The 26,161-nt window shown below is 42.3% G+C and overlaps 1 protein-coding gene across 4 annotated transcripts in view; it reads right to left on the bottom strand.

Moving 5' to 3' along the window:
• Nucleotides 1–1,157: 1,157 nt before the first annotated feature.
• The window catches only part of LOC103556001 (general transcription factor II-I repeat domain-containing protein 2), a 52,043-nt gene continuing 27,039 nt past the window's right edge, over nt 1,158–26,161 (bottom strand). For 2 of the 4 annotated variants that reach the window (XM_070566459.1, XM_070566462.1), the window contains 8 exons: nt 25,450–25,527; nt 16,493–16,549; nt 11,796–11,858; nt 6,903–6,980; nt 5,620–5,703; nt 4,827–5,010; nt 4,442–4,470; nt 1,158–2,972 (listed from right to left, as the gene is read on the bottom strand). In XM_070566459.1, the coding sequence (XP_070422560.1) occupies nt 1,369–2,972; nt 4,442–4,470; nt 4,827–5,010; nt 5,620–5,703; nt 6,903–6,980; nt 11,796–11,858; nt 16,493–16,549; nt 25,450–25,527 (2,177 nt within the window). In that variant the 3' untranslated portion in view covers nt 1,158–1,368. The remainder of the gene's footprint in view (nt 2,973–4,441; nt 4,471–4,826; nt 5,011–5,619; nt 5,704–6,902; nt 6,981–11,795; nt 11,859–16,492; nt 16,550–25,449; nt 25,528–26,161) is intronic. The other 2 variants (XM_070566460.1, XM_070566461.1) reach the window with 2 other exon arrangements.

Genomic DNA, 26,161 nt, shown 5'->3' on the forward strand with positions numbered 1-26,161 from the left:
CCCGGCTGTACCTGCAGTCCGCCTCCCCGGGAAACGAACTGCCGGGGTTGGGTCATTTCCCGTGTCTCAGGATATGCATTCAGGCTCCAGCTGGGCCGGGTGCCTTCCCAGGTAATGGCCTGCAGGTCGTCTCTCCCTCTGGCAGCCTCCCTTCATTTGTATCAAAGTCTTTTCTCCACTGCTTCCCGAATGGGCCACCAGGTCAGGGTCCTCAGCCTTTCTGCACCCTAGTCAGGTTAATTCCCCCCAATTTGGGAAGTATTCACAATTTTGGGTCACTAATTCGAGTGATGATAAAGATTAAGAACACAGATGGATGGATGTGCCTTCAAATGACACCCCCCAGGGGGAAAAAGCTACAAAGGAAAGGACGTTGGGACAACTGGCAAAACTGGAGCGTGAGCGGTAAACTCGATGAAAGAATTACATGAACGTTCGATCACTGGGGTTGGCGACTAAACCATGGTTACTATTCTTAGAAAATGTGCCCCGCAGAATTTAGGGGTAAACAATATATGTAACTTTCCTGCACGTGGCTCAGAAAAAAAATGATGCACAACGTTTATATACATACATTATAGATACTCACAGACATTCAATCATACACACTGATAGGTAACGCTGTGCACACACACACACGCACACGAGACGGGGGAGAGAAAGCAAATACATGATAAAACACAGGGGTAAAATGTTAATATGAAAATCTGGTGAGAGGGCACATAAGTGTTATTTGTACTATTTTTATTTTTGCAACTTTTCTATAAATTTGAAATTATTTCAAAATAAAGCTAAAAAAAATAGACAACCTCGAAACCTCAACTTACTTTGCCTTGGAGAGCCTGTGTTATTTGTTTTGGGCTTTCCATTCTAAGTCCCACCTTTCTGGGTTCGTGGAGGCAGAGAGAGACAACACCGGAATCCTGCAGGGTGTGACTGCGTCTCCAGCTGAGGCACCTGAAACTGGGGACCATGTGAGACCACACGGGATACGATGCAAAAGGGGACAGGACAAATGTGTGCGCACGTGTCCCCCTCCACGAATACACACACTGTCTCTCTGTTTCTCTGTTGATTGATTTAAACTTCAAGACGGCAGCCCCAATGCCTATGGGGTCAAGCAGGTCTGTGAATGAGTGAAACAGGCCAGTTATAGGAAAAGTCAACTTTCTCGATTTTTACTGGACTATGATAAAGCATAAAATGTCATACAAACAGGTATGATACTGCAAATTATATTTCTGAGTCAAAGTGGAAAAACTTGAAAAACAGAACATTTAATAATTCATTATCTCAGCTCACAATCCCCTGGGTCTAGAGGATTCTGGTCTTACACCCCACGGGGCACTGCCAGGAGTGTGTTCTTCATCACGCCGTGATGTGGAGTACAGAGTCCCACTGGGAGTCCTTTAACTGGGAGCAGAACTTGGTTTTACTCAGTTTCATAATGGAAAACAGCTGCTCACAAATGTAGGTGCTCCCGAACATGGAGAGGATCTTCGCGCAGTGAGTTTTATATCTCGGGTAGCTACTCCAGAGGTATCTGTAGAATTCCGGTATCCCAACCTTGTCGTATTTAGTCTTCAGGACCGTGTTGCACTGCAGATCAATGACCTCCATCTGCAGCGCTTCAGGCACGCTCTCGATCTTCATGGAGAAGGGGGAGCTGAACAGGGTCAGCTCGCTTTCATAGAGTTTGAACTCAGACAACCTTTTCTGGAATTCAGTCTTTAATTCCACAATTTTGGGAATGTAGTTCAGGCCATCGCTTTCATTCCTGGAAACTGATTTCAGGGTGGGAAAGTGGGCCAGATTATTCCTCGCCAGATGAGTTTCCCAAAGACACAGTTTTGCCAGGAATGCCCGAATCAAGTCGTACATTTGCGTAACGATCTGTGAATGGCCTTGGAGAGAGATGTTCAAAGTGTTCAGGTGCGTCGTCATATCGACCAAGAAGGCCAAGTCTTTGATCCAATCTTGAGAGCTCAGTTGGGGCAAGGGCTTTCCTCTGGATGACATGAAGGAATCGATTTCTTCCAAGGATTCAAAAAATCTCTTCAGCACCAGCCCCCGGCTGAGCCACTTGATCTCCGTGCAGTACAGAAGGCTGCCATATTGGCTGTCCAGTTCATAAAGCAACGTCGTGAACTCACTGTGGTTCACTCCGCGGGAGCATATCCAGTTCACCGAGCTGACGACCACGCTCATGACGTGGTCCATCTTTAACTTCTGAGCGCAGAGTGATTCCGGGTGAAGGATGCAGCACATGGACTTCAGATCTGAGCCCTTGCCAACCATCGCCACTTTGGACTTGAGTTTCGTAACAAGTCCGTCGTTCGCGTCTACCATCGCAGGGGTGCCCGTTGAGGCCACGCTTACTAATTTTGACCAGTCGATATTAAACTTTTTAAGACTTTTCTCAACCCTCAAAAATATCTCATTTCCAGATTTTGTACCTGTCATGGGCACTGTATCCAAAAGTTCTTCCGACACATCAAAATTCTCATCAACACCACGGATGAATATGGCCAACTGGGTGGTATTATTTATATCTGTGATCTCATCGATTGCAACAGAATATGCCACAAATGACTTGATTTTTTCACGTAGCTTCTCCCATAAGTGCCCGGCCACATCTTCTACAGGCTGCACGGCAGCAGCTTCAGCGGGACTCACGTTTGCAAACCCTTGATGTTGCTCGGGACACACGATTTCTGAGGACCCCAGGAGATACTTCCTGAGGCCTTTTTTGAGCTCGTGAAGCTTCTCATCGCGCATCTTCTCGGTGTACTGGTCATAGTGCTTGCTGTGGTTGGTCTGATAGTGGCGTCTTAGGTTGTATTCTTTCGACACTGACATGCTCTGTTTGCATATTAAACAGGTCGGGATATTCTGCACGTCCACGAAGAAATACGCTCTCTCCCACTTCTCTTGAAATACACGGCCCTCCTGGTCTATCTTTCGTTTTCCCACTTTTGACAGAGACATGGACATAAGAAATATTTTACTTTTCTCTTAACTCTACTATTGGAAAACGAACAGCAAAAGCATGAGATGATGAAACTGAGAGAGAGAAAGCGGTGGTTAACTGGAGAATGCTCCTCCAGCCCCCAGGATAGCTGACAGCTCCAGCTGGAGGGAACATGGGCCCCCGTGGCTGGATCTTCAGATTTCTTTAAAAAACCCGGAAATTGATTTTTATGAACAAATCCCTGGCTTTTCAATGTTGGCCGCTATACTTATTCCCGTTTTTAAAAGGTATGTGAGCCAAACAAAGGCATCTTTGGTGCCATTTAGCAGGACGTTTGCCACATCTGGTTTAAGCAGGAATCACTGGCAAGTACATTTACATTTTAAAGTACATTTTTTCACTTGATTCTCAAGAGAACCTTGAAATAGCAGAGAAGGGAATGGGCACAGAAGGCAGATGGCTTACTTGCTGTGAGCCATAAAAGTCTGTGGGGATGGCCACAGAAATGCACAGAAGGGGCTTGTTCTCAATTTACAGAACCAGGCCACAGTGCAGGTGAGCTTTACTTCAAGACACACGGATCTAAAACTTCACCGGAAGGAAGCGCAGGCCGAGACAGAAAGCCAATTTTGTGGTGGCCTGGGGCTGGGGCTCCGGAAGGGGAAGTGACTGCAAACGAGCGGCAGGAATCTTTCAGGGGGTGACGGAAATGTCCTAATATTAGACTGTGGTGACAGCTGCACAACTCAGTAAATTTACTACAAATCACTGAATTGTGTACACTCCACACAAGTGAAGTTCCTGGTATGTAAATTATGCCTCAAGAAAGCTATTAAAAATGTAAAATATCCTTTAGCAACCAGCAATAATAACTCAGCATTTTAAAAGAATACTTTAGTTTTCAAACTTTAAATCAGGAGGTCCCTTAGTGAGTGACTCAAACTCCTGAGGCCAGCTCTCCATCTTCTGCTGCACTCACCCTCCAGGATAATGACTTGCCTGCAAGGACTCTGGGAGAAACGTTTAAAATATTTAACAAGATGTGACCTCAGCACAGGGAGCAAAGCCCGGCCGGGCCAGGCATCAGCTCTGGTTTTTTGAGCCTTGGGGAATCTGGGGGTGGGGCTGGGGCGGTCTGGCAGATGACATGGAAAGGTTCAGTATTATGATGGGGGCCCTCTGCCATAAAGGACTCTCGCATAAGAGTGAGCCACACCACAGGTCACACACACAGTCTGATGCAGAGCAAGCGCCGCCAGACTGCTGTAGGAGGAAAAAACGCCTGGCTAAGAAAACTCAAGCAATGGAATTAAAGGCCTTTGTAACAAGCAGGAAAAGTACAACACACAGCACGCACAGCGTGCTTTGCTCAAGGCTCAAGGCTGGAGAAGCAAGGGCCCTGCGTGTGCGCCCTGCGCCGCTGCACTCGGCCGGCGGGCTCTGGAGCGTCTTCGCGCCCGGGATACTCACCATTGCTGAGCTCGAGGCCTGGAAGCGGTCTGAAGAGAAAGAGACATTGGTGAATGCAAGAGTCCACTTTCCTCCCTCGTCCACCTAGTTCTATTCGATAACCTGTTGGGAACGTCAACCCTGCGCTCGGTGCGGCGGGAGATAAAACCGAGACAGGCTGCCCGCGACAGCGGAGACCGGACACGGACACGCAGCTCGCGGAGGTGGAACAGACGCCACGGGGCTGGCGGCCGCCCAGCAGTTGACGGCGGGACCCACCGCACGCCTCTGGGGTGAGAATCCCTGTGCTGCCACTTGTCCGCCTTGGGCAAGTGAGAGTCTGCAGATTCGTCCTCATGACCGAGGTCATGGGGCCTTCCAATGACCTTTATATCTGCGATCTTACCTAAGGACTGTGAATTTGATAAATTCTGCCGCATCCAAGATCCTGCGCATGGAGCTGATTTCCAGGTAACCGGGGGCTTTGAAGACCACCCCGGGCGGCATGCCATCGATGACCACGCAGCCAGGGTTGAAGGCGATCTTCCTGTAGGGCACCTTCACGGGGAAGTCCACTCCGATTGCTTCACCTGCGATGAGACAAACAGCAAAAAGCCAGCTGAGTGTGTCACTTACTTTTCCCAAACCATGCTTTCCCTTTAGTGTCAAGATTTTAAAATCATTCACATCAAGTGATCAGCCATCATTTCTTTATTTTCCAGTGGTAGGACAATGTACAAATAATTTAATTGATTTTGAAATTGACAGTGGGTAGCACAGCAAACTCAGTTTCTCAACCCATAAACAGAGATCACCACGGTATTTACCTGGAGAAGGTTTTTGTGAGGATCAAATGAGTACTCATGTGTTGAGCACTGATAACGATGCCCGGCCATGGTAAGAACTCAGTAAGTCAAAGGTAGCTATTATTAGTTTTTATTTCTATTCATTTTCTGGAATTGAGATTATATACAATGATATATAACACTGTATTAGTTTTAGGTGTACAACAAAGTGATTTGATACATGGCTAAAATTATTGTTGCTAGTGTTTCCATGGAAAAGCTCTTCTGTAAAAATACAGACTAATTTTCAGCATAGGTCCTTCACAGAAAGATAATTTCTTAGATAAAATATTCAATTAAAAAGAAGCATTTCAAGTACATGAATTTTAGATATGTAATGATACAAAAACTTACCAAATTTTCGGCTAAAGAGGTCATTGACTTGTTCTCTTAGTTGCTTTATCTTTTCAATACTTGGTAATCTTTCCTTCTCATTGTCTAAAAATAAACAAGCAAACTAGGGTTATTAATGTATTTGTCCCCAAGAAAGCTGTTGGAGGAAATGCCTGTTAGCACTGGAGAAAGCGCTTTACAGGCTTATCATTCAGTTTAGTTTTAGCAATAATTAAGCATTTTGGAAACTTGTAAATGGAAGCCATTACAGATGATGGGGAATTTTCCAAATTATGACACTATGTAAACACTACATACTACTTTTGGGAATATTTTCCATATCATGCAAGACAAGGATGTTCACTTTCACCACAATTCTTCAACATTCTAATAGAAATCCTGGCCAGTGCAATAAGCCAAGTAAAAGGAATAAGATGTACTAGGATTAGAAGGGAATATTTTTCGGGGCTGGCCCCGTGGCCGAGTGGTTAAGTTCGCGCGCTCCGCTGCAGGCGGCCCAGTGTTTCGTTGGTTCGAATCCTGGGCGCGGACATGGCGCTGCTCATCAGACCACGCTGAGGTGGCATCCCACATGCCACAACTAGAAGGACCCACAACGAAGAATATACAACTGTGTACCGGGGGGCTTTGGGGAGAAAAAGGAAAAAAATAAAATCTTAAAAAAAAAAAAATATTTTTCAATACTTAAAAAATTTTTTATTCTACTTAATTTTGATTAACTAAAGCAATTATGTGGTTCAAAATTTAAGAGAAATGAAACAGTACACAGTGAAAGGGCTCTCCCCCACCCCTATCTTAGCTCTCAGTTTCCCTCCCTGGAGGAACTACGTTGTTAGATTCTTTTGTGTCTCTCCAGATATGTTTTACATCCACATATTCAGAAAGGAAGATTACTTGATGGGCAGCAAACAAAGTCTAGTTCTGTGTTCAATTCCAATTTGACAGCAGCCAGTCCTTGGAGTTGCTGCCCTGAGGTGGGTCTTCCTGGTGATGCCTGCGCACAGCTGGCAGAAGCGGTCTGTCTGCCTAACTGTGTCTGATATGAGCAGGATATTCAGTGTTCAGCAACCTGCAGCATATTTTATATTCCAGAACTGTCAACCCTTAGCTGACAGGGTGAACTAGGCAAAAAAGTAACACCTCCGAGAGACTAACCCATGTCATGAAATGGTTAAAATATAACAATGAAAAATATAAAAGCAAATGAAAAATACAAATTATGATATATAAATTGTATAATATATAAAAAATAAATTATGATAAGGCCAGGTAAGCTTCCATACCTGGAACTGGCACCTGGACGATGTTGAGGTCCTCAACCCCTGCCGCGGAATCTGTAAGACGGGATGAGATGATGTTTCCTTAAAACAGAAACTGAAATTTAGAACTAACAGAAATGAGGCCGGTTCTCCTCTCAAAACGTCAAGATGCTACTCTGATCAGAAGCCCAGGTTGAATTTTTTAAAATTCAGAGAAAATTTAGTTGCAGGATAGCGAGGTGGCTTGGCATGGGCTGCCATCTGAGTCTCTGCGGTTTAATGCTGACGTCAAAGGGCTATGGGCACAGTGGCTTTTATTTATTCTTAGCCCCCAATACTTCAGTCAGTCTAATTTGATTTAAAAAGAAGGGTGGTAAAAAGTATATTTCCTTTGCTGTTATTCTCAGTGTAAAGGGGAGAAAAGGAAATAGGACATGTGAATGTGTCCACGAGGCCATCTATGACATCCCATGAAAAACGACTGAACAGACAGAGGCCCAGAAAGGCCCAGGCAGGCTTGAACAGTCCATGCAGAGCGGACAGTACCATGTTTCCTGGTCAACCGATAAACAGGATGTTCCCCTCACTTCTACGGAGGGAGCGTAAATGAGCCTGTCTGCTCCTTTGGGAGCTCAAGGCCCCGTGCCAGCGGTCTGTGAATCAGTCATTTGAGTGTTTGAGATTCCGCATCTAAAGAGCAAGGCCTCAAAGGGACATAAGGAGCCACATCGCCAACAAAAGCCCTCAATTTTTTCTGCAGTGTCTTGTGCTGCTTCAAATGTAGAATTTTTGGAGGAAATGGGGGAAAATTTGCTACTCTTGACCTCAAAATTACTCTTTTTTCTGATCAATCTAATGAATCCTGGAAGGTCTGATCCTTAGCAATCAGGCTCAACATTAAGAGATTACCGAAACTACTGTGAGTTTCCCTCATCACCTTGAAATGAGAAAAATCTTTTGGGGTGCTTAACACGTCTGAGCCTCCAAAAAACCCAGAACCAGTTCAGGTCATCAGAGTCAATGAAGAGATGGTGCCGGGAGAGAAGGCCTTAGGTTCTGATAAAGTGCTAATGTTCTATCATTAAAACGGGCTCCGCAAAATTTAAAAATCCGTCACAAAGGACACCAAGTATAATTTAAAAATTGATCAAAAGCTACTTATAATTAATGCATAAGTTGGCACTTAATCCATTTTAATGACCCTGCACATTTCAAACAAATAGATGGCATTTTCACTAATGGGTCTGAGCCCTAACTCCTCCGACACGCCCCCTTTACGCAGACAATGCCTTCTTTTGAGCTCACTCATCAATTTCCTCCTAAGTCAGTTTTAAACTGCTCCTCTGGCTCCATGATCTATGAACCATCCTTATAACCCTTCAGATGAACGACAAGAACACACCTACAGATGGACTTCCAAACGCTTTAGTCCTTTGAACACTTGCTAGTGGCAAAATTGTTTGCCAAATAATTTATAGCTAATTTTTTGAAAAACTGCTATCCAGGACAAAAGGGGATTAGCCTACCCTCCCCACACAATCGTGATGCCCCAGAAGACAACAGCGCAGCACACAGGCCGCTGTGGGATCACTTCTATCGACTGGCATTCCAATCACTGCTGGACTTTGATTCTAAACATGGCACTTTTCTCTTTATATTCTTAAAAGTGCTTTAAGGCAACAACTCAAATATCCATCAACGGAAGAATGGATAGACTCTGATTTACACACACAATGGAATATTATTCAGCCTTAAAAAGGAAGTTCTGACATATGCTGCCACATGGATGACCCTTGAAGATCTGAAGTGAAAGAAGCCAGACACAAAAGGTCACATATTGTGCAATTCCATCTATAGGAAATATGTAGAACACGTAAATCCACAGAGACAGAAAGTAGATTAGTGTTGTTAGGGGCTAATGGAGTGGGAGGGGGTAGGGGAGGCACTCTTAATGGGTTTTCTTTTGGGGAAATGAAAATGTTTGGAACTAGATGGAGATGATGGTTGTACAACACTGAATGCAGTGAATTGTTCACTCTGAAATGGTTAATTTAATTTAACTTATTTATTTATTTATTTTTGAGGAAGATTAGCCCTGAGCTAACTACTGCCAATCCTCCTCTTTTTGCTGAGGAAGACCGGCCCTGAGCTAACATCCGTGCCCATCTTCCTCTACTTTATACGTGGGACGCCTACCACAGCATGGCTTTTTGCCAAGTGGTGCCATGTCCGCACCTGGGATCCGAACCGGGGAACCCTGGGTCGCTGAAGTGGAATGTGTGCACTTAACCTCTGCGCCACCGGGCTGGCCCCTGAAATGGTTAATTTTATTTTAATTTCACCTCAATAAAAAATGTTTTAAGTAATTTAAGCCATTCCTTTCACGGAATTTTAAGGAAAACAAATTTCACTGTATGGCTCAGAATGGTGGTACCCAATGCCATGTTGAGGCCTTAAGATGACTTTGAAACTGGGCCATGTAAATATCATATTTTATCCATAAACACACTCAGGCCCCACTGACTTCAGGTACAGAGGAACCAGCATAAATCCATTCTCATTAATGGAAAATCCTTCTGAAAATATGCACCCTCCTGGCTGTGGGCAGGGACATCATCCCTGGATAGGAAGCATCTTCTCCGTGCTCAGTTACCCTGATGGCATCGCCACATAATTTCCAGGAAAGCCGTCAGGGCTAAAACATGGCAGAAAGGCCGGCCATTTGCACAGACTCTATCCATATGTGGACTGTTCCCCTTAAGACTTAAGTAATATATGCTCACTGTGGAGAATTAGAGAAATCCCAAAAGGGATAAGGAAGAAAGGTCACTCCAAGCATGATTCCACTACTGCTGGCAGACTTTCTTTTTTTGTATTCTCTTCTGTTTTTCTTTCTACATAATTTTTCTAATCAAAATCAAGATCCTACTGTAAATTATGATTTCTTTTGGTCCCCCTTCATCTTGTTTATAACTCTTCTCTTTTTTTTAAAGATTGGCACCTGAGCTGACATCTGTTGCCAATCTTTTTTTTTCTCTTCTTCTCCTTCTTTCTTCTTCCTTCTTCTTCTCCCTAACCCCCCACCCCAAGTACATAGCTGTATATTCTAGTTGTAGGTCCTTCTGGCTCTGCTGTGTGGGACGCCGCCTCAGCATGGCTTGACGCAGTGCTAGGTCCACGCCCAGGATCCAAACCGGCAAAACCCTGGGATGCCAAAGTGGAGTGTGTGAACTTAACCACTCAGCCACAGGGGTGGCCCCTGTTTATAACTCTTCCTGAGCCAGACAGTTTTGCTGTACACTGAGTACACTGAGAGCATTTTTCCCAGTGGACCACCACGACCCATTCTAACTGCTGGGCACTGGCATTGCACCCAGTTTTTCTTTGTTGTAAATGGTGATGAGAGAGGCTTTTTCCCCCTAAACAATCAACAATCAACTTGATGAAACCATTCTTAGAATTCAAATAAACAAAGTAAAAATGGAAGAATCAAATCAGGATGGCAACATTCATTAAGTCTCAAAATTCCCCCAATCGTGGCAAAACCAGTTCAGACCCTGTGATGTTTCATGGGAAATAGTATTCTCTCTCAATAAAAGAACTCAGGGAAAAAAAAGGTAAATACAACTTCCAAGGGATGTTTATTTTAAAAGCATAATTTGTAGAGTTTATCCACCTCTTTCCAAACACTGCCATCTTCTTAGGTTGTGTTTCTGATGGAAAAATCATAAAATTGCAAATTAAAAGAAAAAGTAATTTCAAGCCGTTTTTTTTTTTTTCCAGGGGAAGATTCGCCCTAGGCTAACACCTGTTGCCAATTTTCCTCCTTTTTTCTTCTTTTTCCTCCCAAAGCCCAGTACATAGTTGTGTATGGTTGTAAGTTCTTCTGGTTCTTCTATGTGAGCCACCACCACAGCATGGCTACGGACAGACGAGTGGTGTGGTTCCACGCGTGGGGAACTGACCCAGGGCCGCTGAAGCAGAGCACGCAGGACTTTACCACTAGGCCATTACGGCTGGCTCAAAATTGCAATTTTTTGTTATTTGATAATCAGATTTTACTAATTCAAAATCACATCTGTTCAGGTGAGTGAGATTTTATGGAATGCTAGGATAGAATTATATACCTAATGACATTAATTCTGAGACCTTGCAACATTATTAGATATATAAAATCAAAGCACTCACATTAGGAAGACACTATGGACCAGCTCATGTTCCAGGAGCAGAGAGGAAAATACTTTTTAGCAGATGACTAAGTAGCTCACAACGAAAGCAAACAGGCACATTCTTTTAAGTAAATGGGCTGAAAATCTACAAATACCAGGATACATGGGCTCATTCATTTCCCTGAAAAATCAAAAAAGTTTCCAAAAAAACTTTCAAGTGTAAAGAATATCTTAGAATATGTTTATAACTATTGGGTGTGGCTTTTAAATAAACACATGCACAAAAAACCAAACAGGTTCCATGTCAACGTAAGTACTTTAAAGAAAAGCATCTTACATGGTGGATCTCAAAAACTAAATCTTGGTTAAACCACACTTTGAACGTCACTTCCTTTAGATACTTGCGCTTACACTGAGCTCACTGATTCCAGGCCCAGGGCTGTTCTTTTTGAACTCTATCACACAGAGGGGGAGAGGGCATGTTTCCAAGTGAACCAGCCTTTTCCCCTCCATCGCCCCGTCCCCCTTCATCCTTTCCTCTCTGGGGCAGAGCACACCTCGGTCCCACGTTTGCATGGCCTAATTCTCTTGTCTACAAAGCCCAGGGCACCGTGTGCTTGGTGAGCACAGGCCAGCTCCGGTCATACAAACACACACATCAATTTCAATCTCTCCCCCACGATGATTCTTTAAGAAGGGACGAAAACCATACTTAGCGGTGTGACTGCGACAAGGCTTTTGGACTAACCTTCAGTTTTCACCTCAGCTTCGGGGTCCTCACTCGTTTCTGGAGGGACAAGCTGAGTAGAATCTTGAAAAGAAAATTTCTAAAATGACATTCATTATTATGGATTCACATGTCCCAACATTTCACTGCTCCTATACCAAAAAGGTAGCTTATCCTGGCATTTTAAATACATTTCACGCTTAAGAAACATAAAGGTAATTTTAATTTTGCTGGGATAATAGGGTCACAAGGATAGTCTTACAAGAGATAAGGGGAGGTAGGAAACTTTCAGATACTATCCAACAATCCACAGCTACCCTCAGGAATGGACACAGGGTAGCCTTCTATTAGCGCTAACGGCATTCTTAGGGGCACAGTGTTTTCTTGTTGTCATCAGGAATTACTAGGATAAAAAGAAAGCCATTTGCTTTGGTCAACAGCTCCCCTCTCATCCTGCCCACAGCCCCTGGGTGACTCACGGTCTGTTATCACACGGACGCGCAATCGGCCTTTCTGGCAGACAAGAATGATGACACATACATTAAGTTCTTCTACACACAGACAAAAGCCTGACCAGGTTATCCCTCCTAACTCTAGCGCATTTTAGAAAGATCTGCCAAAGCTTACATTAATCGTTAGCAAAGGAAGAAAGACCAGAACTCAAAACTAATGTAGCTGTATTGAAATGGTACTTGCGTAATGTAAGATATAACCTTTGGGGGGACATGGGTGAAGGTGCACCAGACCTCTCTGTACTATTCTTGCAGCTTCTTTTGAATCTATAATTCTTTCTTTCTTTCTTTCTTTTTGTGAGGAAGATTGGCCCTGAGTGAACATCTGTGCCAATCTTCCTCTGTTTTATGTGGGATGCCACCACAGCATGGCTTGACCAGTGGTGTGTAGGTCTGCACCTGGGATCCGAACCTGTGAACCCCAGGCTGCCAAAGCGGAGTGTGTGAACTTAACCACTACACCTCCGGGCCAGCCCCTATAATTATTTCAAAGTAAAAAGTTAAAAAAAATCAAACTAATTCAGCTCTATTGTAAACGGACTTTCCACTCTACTGTGATAATAAAAATCTCTTCAGAAATTAAGTATTTCAAAGGCTAACATCCAATGGAATCTTTCTGACTCTCACTCAACACGAATTCTACAACTGACCACCAGGTTTTCTTCTTTCTAAATACGTTCTATCAAAAAAAGCAATGACCAAACAATGTCTTAACAGGCTTTAACAAAGGGAAGTAAAATGATGCAAGGGAAGAACAGATTTCAACCGAATTCAAAGTAACTGTCCTGCCCCACATTCAGAGAAGGTCAGAGATCGCAATGAAGGAAAAGAAAAGAAATGAAAAATAAACAGAAGAATTCCGACACACGCTACAACATGGATGAACCTTGTGGACATCAAGCTGAGTGAAATAAGCCTGTCACAAAAGGACAAATGCTGTATGATGCCACTTACATGAGGTGCCTAGAGCAGTCAGATGCACAGAGACGGAAGGAGGGGGTGGTTGCTAGGGGGAGGGAGGGAGGGGGCGGGGAGGTGGTGGTGTAATGGGGACAGATCTGCAAAATGGGAAAGTTCTGGAGATCTGCTTCACAACAATGTGAACATACTTGACACTACTGAACTGTGCACTTAGCAGAGGGTAAGCTGGCAAACTTTACGTGATATGCTTTTTACCACAATAAAAAATACATACTTTAGAAAAATAAACAGAAGTTAAATAATGCCAGAGCAACTTGTCTTCTTGGTTGAAAGCCATCAAGTTCCAGAGGACTCATTTTCTGAGTGAAGGAGCAACGCTGAGACTGGCTCTAAGATAGTAGGCTCCCTGGCAAAATCGGTCAAAATTCTTCTAGGTCAGAGAACTGGATAAACTGCTCAGTGGACCGCTGGAACAGTCCTCCACAATAAAGACCTCCAGAACCCCGAAATCACAGAAGCTAGTAAAAATGACCACAAATCAGTCCTTTGGAAAATGCTTTTGACTTAGGGGAAAATACAAATCATTGTGGTACTAAGACATATAGACAGCTCCTAAAAGCAAGATCGTCTCGCCTATAAACTGACAAAGATGTTCCATGCCTCCAGGTTTGGAGAGGAGATTTCCCTTATGAATTTTACCTTGGACATCTGTGAACCATTTGAGTTCAGGCCTTAAATACAACGCTCAAGATCGATATATGAATGGAGGGAAGTACTGTCAAACTTTACTTCTAACTCAAGAATTTCCTAAAATACTTTTTCAACTCTGTTCAAAATGAAAGAAAGCAACAAATGGTGCCAACACGAAGTTTTCTCTTCACTTAACTTCCATATCCGGGTGCTTTAAGGAGAATCATTTACAGATGGGAAAGGAAGAGAGCAATGGAGTTCTAACACCATATCTTAGGACTAGACTCAGCCAGTTTTCTAAGAAGGCACGCCAGGAAGCCGCCTTCTTTATGTTCAGACGTGTGTTTTAAAAGAGTGTGTTCTTCAAAAGGGGCAAAGAAGGAAACTACCTCAACATAATAAAGGCCATATACGACAAACCCATAGCCAACATCATACTCAATGGGCAAAAACTGAACGCTATCCCCCTGAAAACAGGAACAAGACAAGGATGCCCTCTATCACCACTCTTATTTAACATAGTACTGGAGGTCCTGGCCAGAGCAATCAGGCAAGAAAAAGGAATAAAAGGAATCCAAATAGGGAGGGAAGAAGTGAAACTCTCGCTGTTTGCAGATGACATGATCTTATATATAGAAAACCCCAAAGAATCCATTGGAAAACTCTTAGAAGTAATCAACAACTACAGCAAAGTTGCAGGGTATAAAATTAATTTGCATAAATCAGTAGCATTTCTATACTCCAGTAATGAACCAACAGAAAAAGAACTCAAGAATACAATACCCTTCACAATCGCAACAAAAAGAATAAAATACCTTGGAGTAAATTTAACTAAGGAAGTGAAGGACCTATATAATGAAAATTACAAGGCCATTCTGAGAGAATTGGATGACGACATAAGTAGATGGAAAGACATTCCATGTACATGGATTGGAAGAATAAACATAGTTAAAATGTCCGTTCTACCTAAAGCAATCTACAGATTCAACGCCATCCCAATCAGAATCCCAATGACATTCTTTACAGAATTAGAACAAAGAATCCTAAAATTCATATGGGGCAACAAAAGACCCCGAATTTCTAAAGCAATCCTGAGAAAAAAGAACAAAACGGGAGGCATCACAATCCCTGACTTCAAAACATACTACAAAGCTACAGTAATCAAAACAGCATGGTACTGGTACAAAAACAGGTGCACAGATCAATGGAACAGAATTGAAAGCCCAGAAATAAAACCACACATCTATGGACAGCTTATCTTTGACAAAGGAGCTGAGGGCATACAATGGAGAAAAGAAAGTCTTTTCAACAAATGGTGCTGGGAAAACCGGAAAGCCACATGTAAAAGAATGAAAATTGACCATTCTTTTTCACCATTCACCAAAATAAACTCAAAATGGATCAAAGACCTAAAGGTGAGACCTGAAACCATAAGGCTTCTGGAAGAAAACGTAGGCAGTACACTCTTTGACATCAATATTAAAAGGATCTTTTTGGACACCATGCCTTCTCAGAGAAGGGAAACAATAGAAAGAATAAACAAATGGGACTTCATCAGATTAAAGAGCTTCTTCAAGGCAAATGAAAACAGGATTGAAACAAAAAAACAACCCACTAACTGGGAAAAAATATTTGCAAGTCATATATCTGACAAGGGCTTAATATCCATAATATATAAAGAACTCTCGCAACTCAACAACAAAACATCAAACAACCCAATCAAAAAATGGGCTGGAGACACGAACAGACATTTCTCCAAAGAAGATATACTGATGGCCAATAGGCACATGAAAAGATGCTCATCATCGCTCATCATCAGGGAAATGCAAATCAAAACTACACTAAGATATCACCTTACACTCGTTAGAATGACAAAAATATCTAAAACTAATAGCAACAAATGTTGGAGAGGTTGTGGAGAAAAAGGAACCCTCATACACTGCTGGTGGGAATGCAAACTGGTGCAGCCACTATGGAAAACAGTATGGAGATTCCTCAAAAAATTAAAAATAGAACTACCATATGATCCAGCCATCCCACTACTGGCTATTTATCCAAAGAGCTTGAAGTCAGCAATCCCAAAAGTCCTGTGCACCCCAATGTTTATTGCAGCACTGTTTACAATAGCCGAGACATGGAAGCAACCTAAGTGTCCAGCAACAGACGAATGGATAAAGAAGATGTGGTACATATATACAATGGAATACTACTCAGCTGCAAAACAGAACAAAATAATTCCATTTGCAATAACATGGATGGACCTTGAGAGAATTATGTTGAGTGAAATAAGCCAGCAAGAAAAGGATAATCTGTGTATGACTCCACTCATATGAGGAATTTAAAATTATGGACTAAGAACAGTTTAGTGGATGCCAGGGGAGAGGTGGGGTGGGGGGTGGGCACAAAGGGTGAAGTGGTGCACCTACAACATGACTGACAAACATTAATGTACAACTGAAATTTCACAAGATTGTAACCTATCAATAACTCAATAAAAAAATAAAAATAAAAAATAAAAGAGTGTGTTCTTTATAAAATACTGAAACCAAAAAAAAAAAAAAGAGAGAGAGAGACAAAATGCCTCATTTTTCTAACCTTCCATTGGTAATTCCATTTCTATTACTTCACTGCTCCCCGAAGAATGATGGCTTTCTGAAAGGAAAGCAAAAAACATATTACAAAAAGGTAGAAATACAAATTAAAAAAAGAAATTATTGAAAACAATTCAAGACTCGCACAGGAATGTACATGAAATACTTCGATTCCTTGAAATAAAATTCACACAAATGATCGCTTCTTCACGTTTTTTCTTTGTCATTGTACTTGTACTTCGGAAAAATTCCAAATATACAATAGCACAGAGATGGTCTAAGGAAGCCACGTGCCCATCCCCCAGCGCCAACAGTCATCAGCTCACGCAATCCTGTGTCTTCTGTGCCTGCCCCACCCCCACTGTCCGTCCACGGGAAATCCCAGATATGGCAGAACTCAGTGCACAAACACCGCGTACGCACAAACGCACAAGTAAGACGTAACAACTTTCACCACAACATCATGACGACTCCCCCAAGGACCAATTATTCTTTATCATCATCTAATATATCGTCATTGTTCAAATTTCCTCCATTATCTCATAAATGTCTTTTTATTTTTAAAAAAACCCTTTATATTTGGAAATAGTTTTAAACTTATAGAAAAGTTGCAAAAATAAAATAGTAAAAGAAGATCCATATACCCTTTACTCAGATAACATAATGTTAATGTTTTACCATTTTCCTTTATCATTTGTAATTTCTCTCCCCCATCATCTGTCTATAGATACAAATGTATATTTATATACTTTTTTTTCTGAACCATCCGAGGGAAAGTTACACACATCAGGGCCCTTTATCTCTAAATACTTCAGTGACTATTTCCTAAGAATAAGGATATCCTTTCACGGTCACAGGACAGTTAGAAAAATCACAGCGCTTAACACTGAGGCATTTTTATCTGTCCCACCACTTGTATTCCAGTGTTGTCGGTTGCCCCAAATGTCCTTTCTAGCTCTTTCCCTTTCGGTGCAGGATCTGGTTTGGGGGTCAGGTGTTGCTTTCCATTGTCACATCCCTTCAGTCTCCTTTAATCTGAACAGTTCCATAGTCTGTCTGTGATTTTTATGGCATTGCCATTTCCTAATATAGACCCCCTTCCCCACCCTTTTCCCCCCAATCAAATGTTCCTCATTTTGAGTGTGTCTGATGTTTCCTCATGATAAGATTCAGGTTTCAGGGGCCGGCCCGGTGGCGCAGCGGTTAAGTTCACATGTTCCACTTCTCGGCAGCCCGGGGTTCACTGGTTGGGATCCCGGGTGTGGACATGGCACTGCTTGGCAAAAGCCATGCTGTGGTAGGCATCCCACGTATAAAGTAGAGGAAGAGGGGCATGGATGTTAGCTCAGGGCCAGTCTTCCTCAGCAAAAAAGAGGAGGATTGGCAGTAGTTAGCTCAGGGCTAATCTTCCTCAAAAAAAAAAAAAAAAAAAAAAGATTCAGGTTTTGCATTATAGCCAGAACGCTGCCTAGAGGCTGGTGTGTCCGTCTCAGGGTACCACGTCTGGAGGCATGTGAGGTCTGCTACAGACATTTTTATGTTTGTGTCCCCAAACGCCTACGTTGAAATCTACCCCTCAGTGTGATGATATTGGAGGTGGGGCCTTTGGGAGGTGATGAGGTCAGAAGGGTGGAGCCCTCAAGAATGGGATTGGTGCCCTCAGAAAGAGGCCCCAGAGAGCTCCCTTGTCCCTTCCACCACGTGAGGACACAGCAAGACGGCAGCCATCTATGAATCAGGAAGCGGGCTCTCACAGACCCCAGATCAGCTGGCACCTTGAGCTTGGACTTCCAATAACTGTGAGCTTCCAAAGCCGTGAGGAATGAACGTCTGTAGAGTGTGAGCCCCCAATCTACGGGATCCTGTTCCAGCAGCCCTGGCGGACTAAGGCAGTGTCCATCTGTCCCTCACTGGGATGTGCATTTTGACCACCCAATCAAGGTGTTATTTGATTTCCCCACGGTGTAATTACTGTTTTTCCCTCCCGCTTGCAACTAACAAGCAGACTGTGGGGAGAAACTTTAAGACCATGTAAATATTCCACTCCTTTTCTAAGTTTCTCTCTAGATTTACCATCCACTGATGATTCCTGTTTGAGCCAATCTTTTATTATAATAGCTGGAAAACTAGGATTTTCCAATTCCAGCAGTGTTCCTTTCCGGGGACCATTCGTCATCTGGCATTCCAGGGGAATTGGTAAATGTCTTTGCAACTGGTTTGCTAAAATCAGGATTGCAGCAAAACCCCCTCATTGCATTTGGTTGAAATGTCTCTTACATCTCTTTTCTATAAAACAGATTTCTGGGGCTGGCTCCGTGGCTGAGTGGTTAAGTTTGCGTGCTCCGCTGCAGGCGGCCCAGTGTTTCATTGGTTCGAATCCTGGGTGCAAACATGGCACTGCTCATCAAACCACGCTGAGGCAGCGTCCCATATGCCATAACTAGAAGGACCCACAACGAAGAATATACAGCTATGTACCGGGGGTCTTTGGGAAGAAAAACGAAAAAAATAAAATCTTTAAAAAATAAATAAATAAATAAAACAGATTTCTCTTGCTTTTTTTTTTTTTTAACTCGCCCTTCTTTGCTGGAGAACCCAGTACAATTTGTCTTGTTGAGTTACTCCCATTCTGGAGTTTATTGCCTGTGTTCTCATGGTGATGTTTTCCTATGTTCCTGTATCCCCCGCATTTCCTGCAAACTGGTGGTTAAGTTTGACTTTTGGGGGCAATGATCCCAGAGGCGTACTTCCTCCCGGATCCTGTCAGGAGGCACATTGTGACTCACACCTCTATCTTTGTGAGGTTAACCCTGACCGGTGAATGCAGGCGCTGTCAGCCTGACCCACTGTGATAAAGTCCCCATCGGCATTTTACAAAGACTTCTAACAGCCATTGATGATTATTGCCAGGATGCGTGGTTTCATTAGGGGTGGCAAAGTGGGGACGTTTTATGACTTCTTTTTAAGTCTTATGTTTTATTCCCCAAAAGTTTTTAAGCGAAAAAAAGGAGGAGAGGAATTCAACACATACTTTATTTGCTAGGTAAAAGTTCGAATCTGAATAAATTTTGGATTTTATTATCAGTGACTCTAAGTATCCTACAAAATTATTAATCAATATCTGTCTGTCAGCAACAGGAAAAAACCCCCACAGACACTTCATTATGCGGTTCTTATATTTTTCCCTTGTTGTGAAGCTCAGACCCGGAAGCGGAGCCTGTGACAAAAGTGAGTGATGAGCAAGCCGGCCCCACGGCTGCTGCCCAGGGCTGCGCTGGCTGACGGCGGCCTCACTTCCCATTCCCAGGACCAAGTCAGAGCAACCGCAGTCTTAAAGGAAGACTCTGCACATATTTCGGGTTAGGAAACTCACACCAACACAACGCTGTAGGAGGGCCCGAGGTCTCGATAACACCTTTTTGTTTGTTTACCAATTCTGCAATTATTTGAAGAAAGGGGAGGGGGAGATTATCTATCTAGGCACACAGTGAATTTAAGCTTTTTTGTTCTCTTTCCAGCCTCTCGCCCTGTGTTTGGTCAGACTGGAAGGGAGGGGAGCAGGAGGGAGGCGGAGGCCGAAGGGAGTGGGCTCAGAACAGGCTGCTGGTAAGATGGTGATGGGGGGCAGGAGGGCAGGACAGACGTGGGGGCCTCCCGTCACATCGGGCTGCAGATACGCAGGCTCTCTGGCCCGTCTTCAACCAATGATCCCCATCCCCTTGTTCAATGTGAAGCACGCCGCTACACTCAGGTTCTGTGGTGACACGAAAGGCAAAGGCATCCTGGGCTGCTCATGGGCAGGACAGACTCAGGCAAAGGCCTTTCCCGCAGCCACAGCGCGCAGGGCAGCAGCACTGCACAGAATCTGCAAACCGGTGTATCAACTCGCCTATTTCTGTCACAGTTCTGCCACAAACCAAGCATATGGGGTTCGAGGGATGTCAGGGCTCATCAGGAAGAAGACCACCACCCAGAAGCGGGGGGGGGGGGGGGGGGGGCAAGGGAACTCCCGGGGAGACGGAGACTGGAGTGGGGGCTTCCGTGTGCGGGTGATGTTGCTCGGCGACAAGGAGGGGAGGGCCTGCGTCAGAGAGCTGTGAGGGCCAGCAGGGTGGGGGTGCTTGCAGCCCTGGGCTTTTCCTTCTTTGTGCCTAGCAGAAGTTGGAAGCTCATGGAGTTTGGTCCTGCAGGCCTTTGAGCTAACAGGTCTCAGCTTCTGTGAAGAAATAACCTAGGGGCCAATACACAGAGGCCATCTACGGCTCATTTCTAGAACACGAAGCACCTTCAACAGTGCATCATCAAACTGTTCACGCTGGGCAACACGCGGCCACAGACGCCACAAAATACAAATCACTTAAATATGAAAGCAACTCACTTTCCATTTTGAGTCTCACGTGACTTTACCAAACAGAAGTAGAGGTAAATAAAAACAAATTGCTCCTTGTTTAGGTTCAACTCTAAGCACAGTAAAGTTTACATAAAAAACAGAAGTAGGCCAATGTATTTCTCTTCCTCCTCTTTCATTTCAAAAAGTCAAAATCCAGGGCGTAGTGGTTGAGTTTGGTGTGCTCTGCTTCGGTGACCTGGGTTAATGGGTTCAGATCCTGGGTGTGGACCTACACAACTCATCAGCCAAGCTGTGGTGGTGACTCACATACATACAAAAATAGAGGAAGACTGGCACAGATGTTAGCTCAGGGCTAATCTCCCTCAAGCAAAATAAAAAGAGGAAGATTGCCAACAGATGTTAGCTCAGGGCAAATCTTCCTCAGCAAACAAAAAAAAAAGAAGAAGAAGAAAAAGTCAAAATCTAGAACTAAATATCACATGCAGTAAATTCAATGTAGATAAACTCTAAAATACTGACATGCTCTGGAAAGTGGAGGCAGAAGAGTATATATTTGAAACACTTCAAAATGAGGAATTTTTTATCAGCAGGATCCTTTTATCAAAGGATCTGCTTTGGAGCAGAAATTCAGTCATCAAATTTGAGTTAAGATATCGAATAGTAGTCACTCCATAAAGAAAAAAGGTAAAATTAAAAATAAATGAATAGTAATGAAATTATGACACATGCTACAAAATGGACGAACGTTTAAGATATTATGCTAAGAGAAACAAGTCAGTCACAAAAAGACAAATACTGTATGGTTCCACTTACATGAAGCACCTGGAACAGGCAAATTCATAGAGACAGAGAGTAGAATGTGGGTGCCAGGGGAAGGGGAATAGGAAAGGGGAGTTATTGCTTAATGGGCACAGAATTTCCGTTTGTGATGAGGAAAATGTTCTGGAGATGGATGGTGGTGATGGTCACACGACAATGTGATTGTACTTAGTGCCACTGACCCGTGCATTTAAAAATGGTTAAAATGGCAAATTTTATCTGGTGTATGTATGTTCTATCACAATAATAATAAAAAAGCAAATGAGTAAAAAGATGACCAGTGTCAGTTTACGAAGAACATGAGGATTCCTGGTAAATTAATCCAGAGACAGTTATAACAAAATATTCCTGGTCCAGAGTTTTGAGAGCAAAAATTGTTTGTATTGAATAGGCATCGAATGTGTTGAAAATAATCTGATAATCAGTCAAATTAAATGTGAAGTTAATCACATTTTATTTTATACAGATTATTTACACAGATTATAGATACAGGTTAATTGTACATTGAGTCTGCTTATTTATTTATTTATTGAGATACAATTCATATACCATAAAATTCACCCTTTTAAAGTATACAATTCAGTGGTTTTCCATATATTCATAAGGTTGTACAGTCATCATTACTATCTATTTCCAGAATATTTTCATCACCCCCAAAAGAAACCCTGTAGCCATTAGCAGTCACTTCCCACTCCCTTCTCTCTCTAGATCCTGTAACCACTAATACACTTTCTGTCTCTACAGATTTGCCTATTCTGAACATTTCCTGTGGATGAATTCATACAGTATGTACCCTTTTGTGTCTGGCTTCTTTACTTAGCCCAATGCTTTCAAGGTTCATCTATGTTATAGCATGTATCAGTACTCCATTCTTTTTTATGGCCAAGTAATATTCCATTGTGTGGATATACCATATTTTCTTTGTCCCTCCATCAGTTGATGGACACTTGGGTCGTTTCTATCTTTCGGCTATTGGGAATAATGTACAAGTTTGTCTGTGGCATACGTTTTCAGTTCTCTTGGTATCTAAGAGTGGAATTGCTGGGCCATATGGTAACGCTCTGTTTAACTTTCTGAGGAACTGCCAAACTCTTCTCAAAAGCAGTCACACCATTTTACATTCCTACCATTTTACATTTCGATTTCTCCACACCGTCACCAATACTTCTTATTGTTTGCCTTCTTAATTATTGTCATTCTAGTGGGTATGAAGTGGCATTTCATTGTGATTTTGCTTTGCACTTATCTAATGATTAATTATGCTGAGCATCTTTTCACGTGTGTATTGACCACTTGTATATCTTCTTTGGAGAAATGCCTATTCAAATCAATTGTCCATTTTTAAACTGAGTAGTTTGTATTTTTATTGTTGAGTTGAAAGAGTTCTTATATATTCTGGACACTAGATCCTTATCAGATACATAATTTACAAGTACTTTCTCTTATTCTGTTGGTAGTCTTTTCACTTTCTTGATAGTATTCTTTAAAGTACAAGAGTTTTTAATTTTGATGAAGTTCAATTTACCTATTCTTTGCTCTGGCCACTTGCGCTTCAGATATCCTATCTAAGAAACCACTGTCTAATCCAAGGCCACAAACATCTATGTCTCTACTTTCTTCTAAGACTAATATCGTTTTAGCCCTACATTTGGGTCTTTGATCCACCTTGAGTTAATTTTTGTATATGGTGTGAGGTAAAGGTCCAAACTGATCTTTTCTGCATGTGGATATCCAGTTGTTCATTTTTTGAAAAGACTGTTCTTTCCCCATTGAATTGTCTTGGCACCCTTGTTGAAAATCAGTTGACTGTAAATTTGAGTTTACTTCTGGACTCTCAATTCTGTCCCATTGGCTCATGTCTGTCCTTGTGCCAGTACCACAGAATGGTGATCACTGTAGCTTTGTAGTAGGTTTTGAAATCAGGAAGTATGGGTCTTCCAACTTTGTTCTTCTTAAAGATTGTTTTGGCTATTCAGGGTCCCTTGCATTTCCATATTAATTTTAGGAAAGTCTTCCAATCCATGAATGTGGGATATCTCTCCATTTACTTAGGTCTTCTGTAATTTCTGTCAACAATATTTTGTAGTTTTCAGTGTACTGAAGTCTTGCACTTCTTTGGTTAAATTTATTCCTAAGTATTTTATTCTTTTTTGATGCCGTTGTAAATGGGATTTTCTTAATTTCTTTCTTTTTTTTTTTGGTGAGGAAGACTGGCCCTGAGCTAACATCTGTGCCAGTCTTCCTCTACTTTATATGTGGGACGCCACCACAGCATGGTTTGATGAGCAGTGTGCAGGTCCACACCTGGGATCCGAACCTGTGAACCCTGGGCCACTGCAGCGGAGTGTGCAAACTTAACCACTACATCACTGGGCTGGCCCCTTAACTTCATTTTTCGCTTGTTCATTGCTGAACATACAGAAATACAGTTGATTTTTGTATCCTGTATCCTGCAAGCTTGTTAAACTCATTTATTAGCTCCAACTGTGAGTGTGTGAATTCCTAGGATTTCCGATAGACAAGATGACGTCATCTGCAAACAGAAACAGTTTTACTTCTTCCTTTCCAATCCGGATGCCTTTTTTTCTTCCCTAATTGTCCGACCTAGAACCTCCAGGACAATGTTGGAAACAAGTGGCAAGAACAGACATCCTCATCTCGTTCCTGGTTTGGGGGAAAGCCTTCAGTCTTTTATCAGTAAGTATGACATTAACTACAGGTTTTTTGTAGATGCTCTTTATAAGGCTGAGGAATTTCCCTTCAATTCTTAGTTTATTTAGTGTTTTTTTCAATCATGAAAGCGTGTTAGATTTTTGTCAAATGCCTCTTTCCTACACCTATTGGGATAATTGTGTGGTTTTCGTCCTTTAATCTACTGTGTTGTATCCTACTGATTGATTTCCACATGCTGAACTAATTTCCTACAATAAACCCCAGTCATGAGGGATGTTTTATTGACAACAGACACTTTCATTGGTCTCTTTTCATTGGTCTCTAGATTTCTTGAAAAAGGTGTTTAGTAAAATTTACAGAGCTATGTAATGCTGCAGGAAAATTCCAAAGTTACGATTTTGTAGGAAATATTTCAAATCGGTTAATAATGTTTGAGGAATTAATTGCAAATTGGCCTGCACTCTGCCTGTGTTCACAGTGGTGCTCAAAGGTGGAGAAAGGACCTGAATGCTGTACAAGAGTCACAGTGTCAGGATGATACCATATTGTCAAGCTGAGAGCACTCTGGCTCCAGCAGGATTCCGGTCTTGGGTGGAGGACCCAGCCACGCCACAGTGCAGAGCACCTACCTGACCACGCTTGAGAAGTGTGTGCATTTGCTAATAACTGTCTTCTGCTCCCCACTTAACTTGTATGATGTCAATGAAGCAACTATTATTCAATAACGGGCATCTGCATTTCTTAACTCTAATTTCCATCTCTTTTAACTTTTAATATTTTCTCATAACTCAATATTTTCTCAACTTACGGGACAGACTGGACAGAAGAGGATTGGGGGAATACTCTAGAACACACAAAATAAGAATATTTAAGACAAACTCAAGTAACATACACCCTGAAATATCTTTACATTCTCATATACCTGGGAGCATACGGATTTAGGCTAAATAAAACCTATTTTATGACTAAAATTTTTTCCTCTAATTGGCCGTAGGCTAGATCCAGGTAAATGTACATGCATCTTTATTATTCTTGGCCTGTTTTTCCAATGTGTGCTAATTAAAATTTTCCACCACAAATAACTTTTGGAGAAGAAAATTATGATAAAATGGTATTACCTTGCATATTATATCGATAGTAATTAGGATCATCTGATTCTTTCTTGACTGACACAGCTGCTGCTTTCACAGAAATGCCTTTGAATGCAACGGAAATGAGCAAATTATGTGTTAGGCCAAACCCGCCAACAGAGAAATATGATCAGCTGATCTAACTTCCACATTCTGTTTTAACATAGCAACATTATAATCAGCAAAAGAACCTCTAGCTCACACACTGTAAACAAAAGGCTTATTCACATAAAAATAAAGATAAATATGAAATAATGTAAAATCAATTTAAAAGGAATGAAGGAAGGAGGGAGAGAAGAACGAAGGAAGGAACAGAGAGAGGGAGGGAGGAAAGGGAGGGAAGGAGAAAGAGGTCTACCCCACTTTTGGGTGGTTTTCCCTTTCAAGATGGCTGAATATATACGTGCATTTACGTGAAATGCTATAAATATTCTTCTGTAATGGGACCTGAATTGGCAAGTATAATCTTAACTTATCCATTACAATGAAATGGATTTCAAAACCTGGGGCAACTATATTAGTAAAACCAAAAGCTTTTATCAGGGAAAGGTGTGGTAGATTGCAAAAATTAGCCCAAATTTCTCCCCTGTCAGTATGCACACCTGTTTGTGAGATGGCTTTCCCTTCTCCTATTTTCCATAAGTGGAGTCTACTTCCCCACCCTGGAAAGCTGGGCCTGGCCACGTGACTTGCCTTGGCT

This window comes from Equus przewalskii, chromosome 12 (genome assembly GCF_037783145.1).
Source record: "Equus przewalskii isolate Varuska chromosome 12, EquPr2, whole genome shotgun sequence".
Taxonomy (NCBI): Eukaryota; Metazoa; Chordata; class Mammalia; order Perissodactyla; family Equidae; genus Equus; species Equus przewalskii.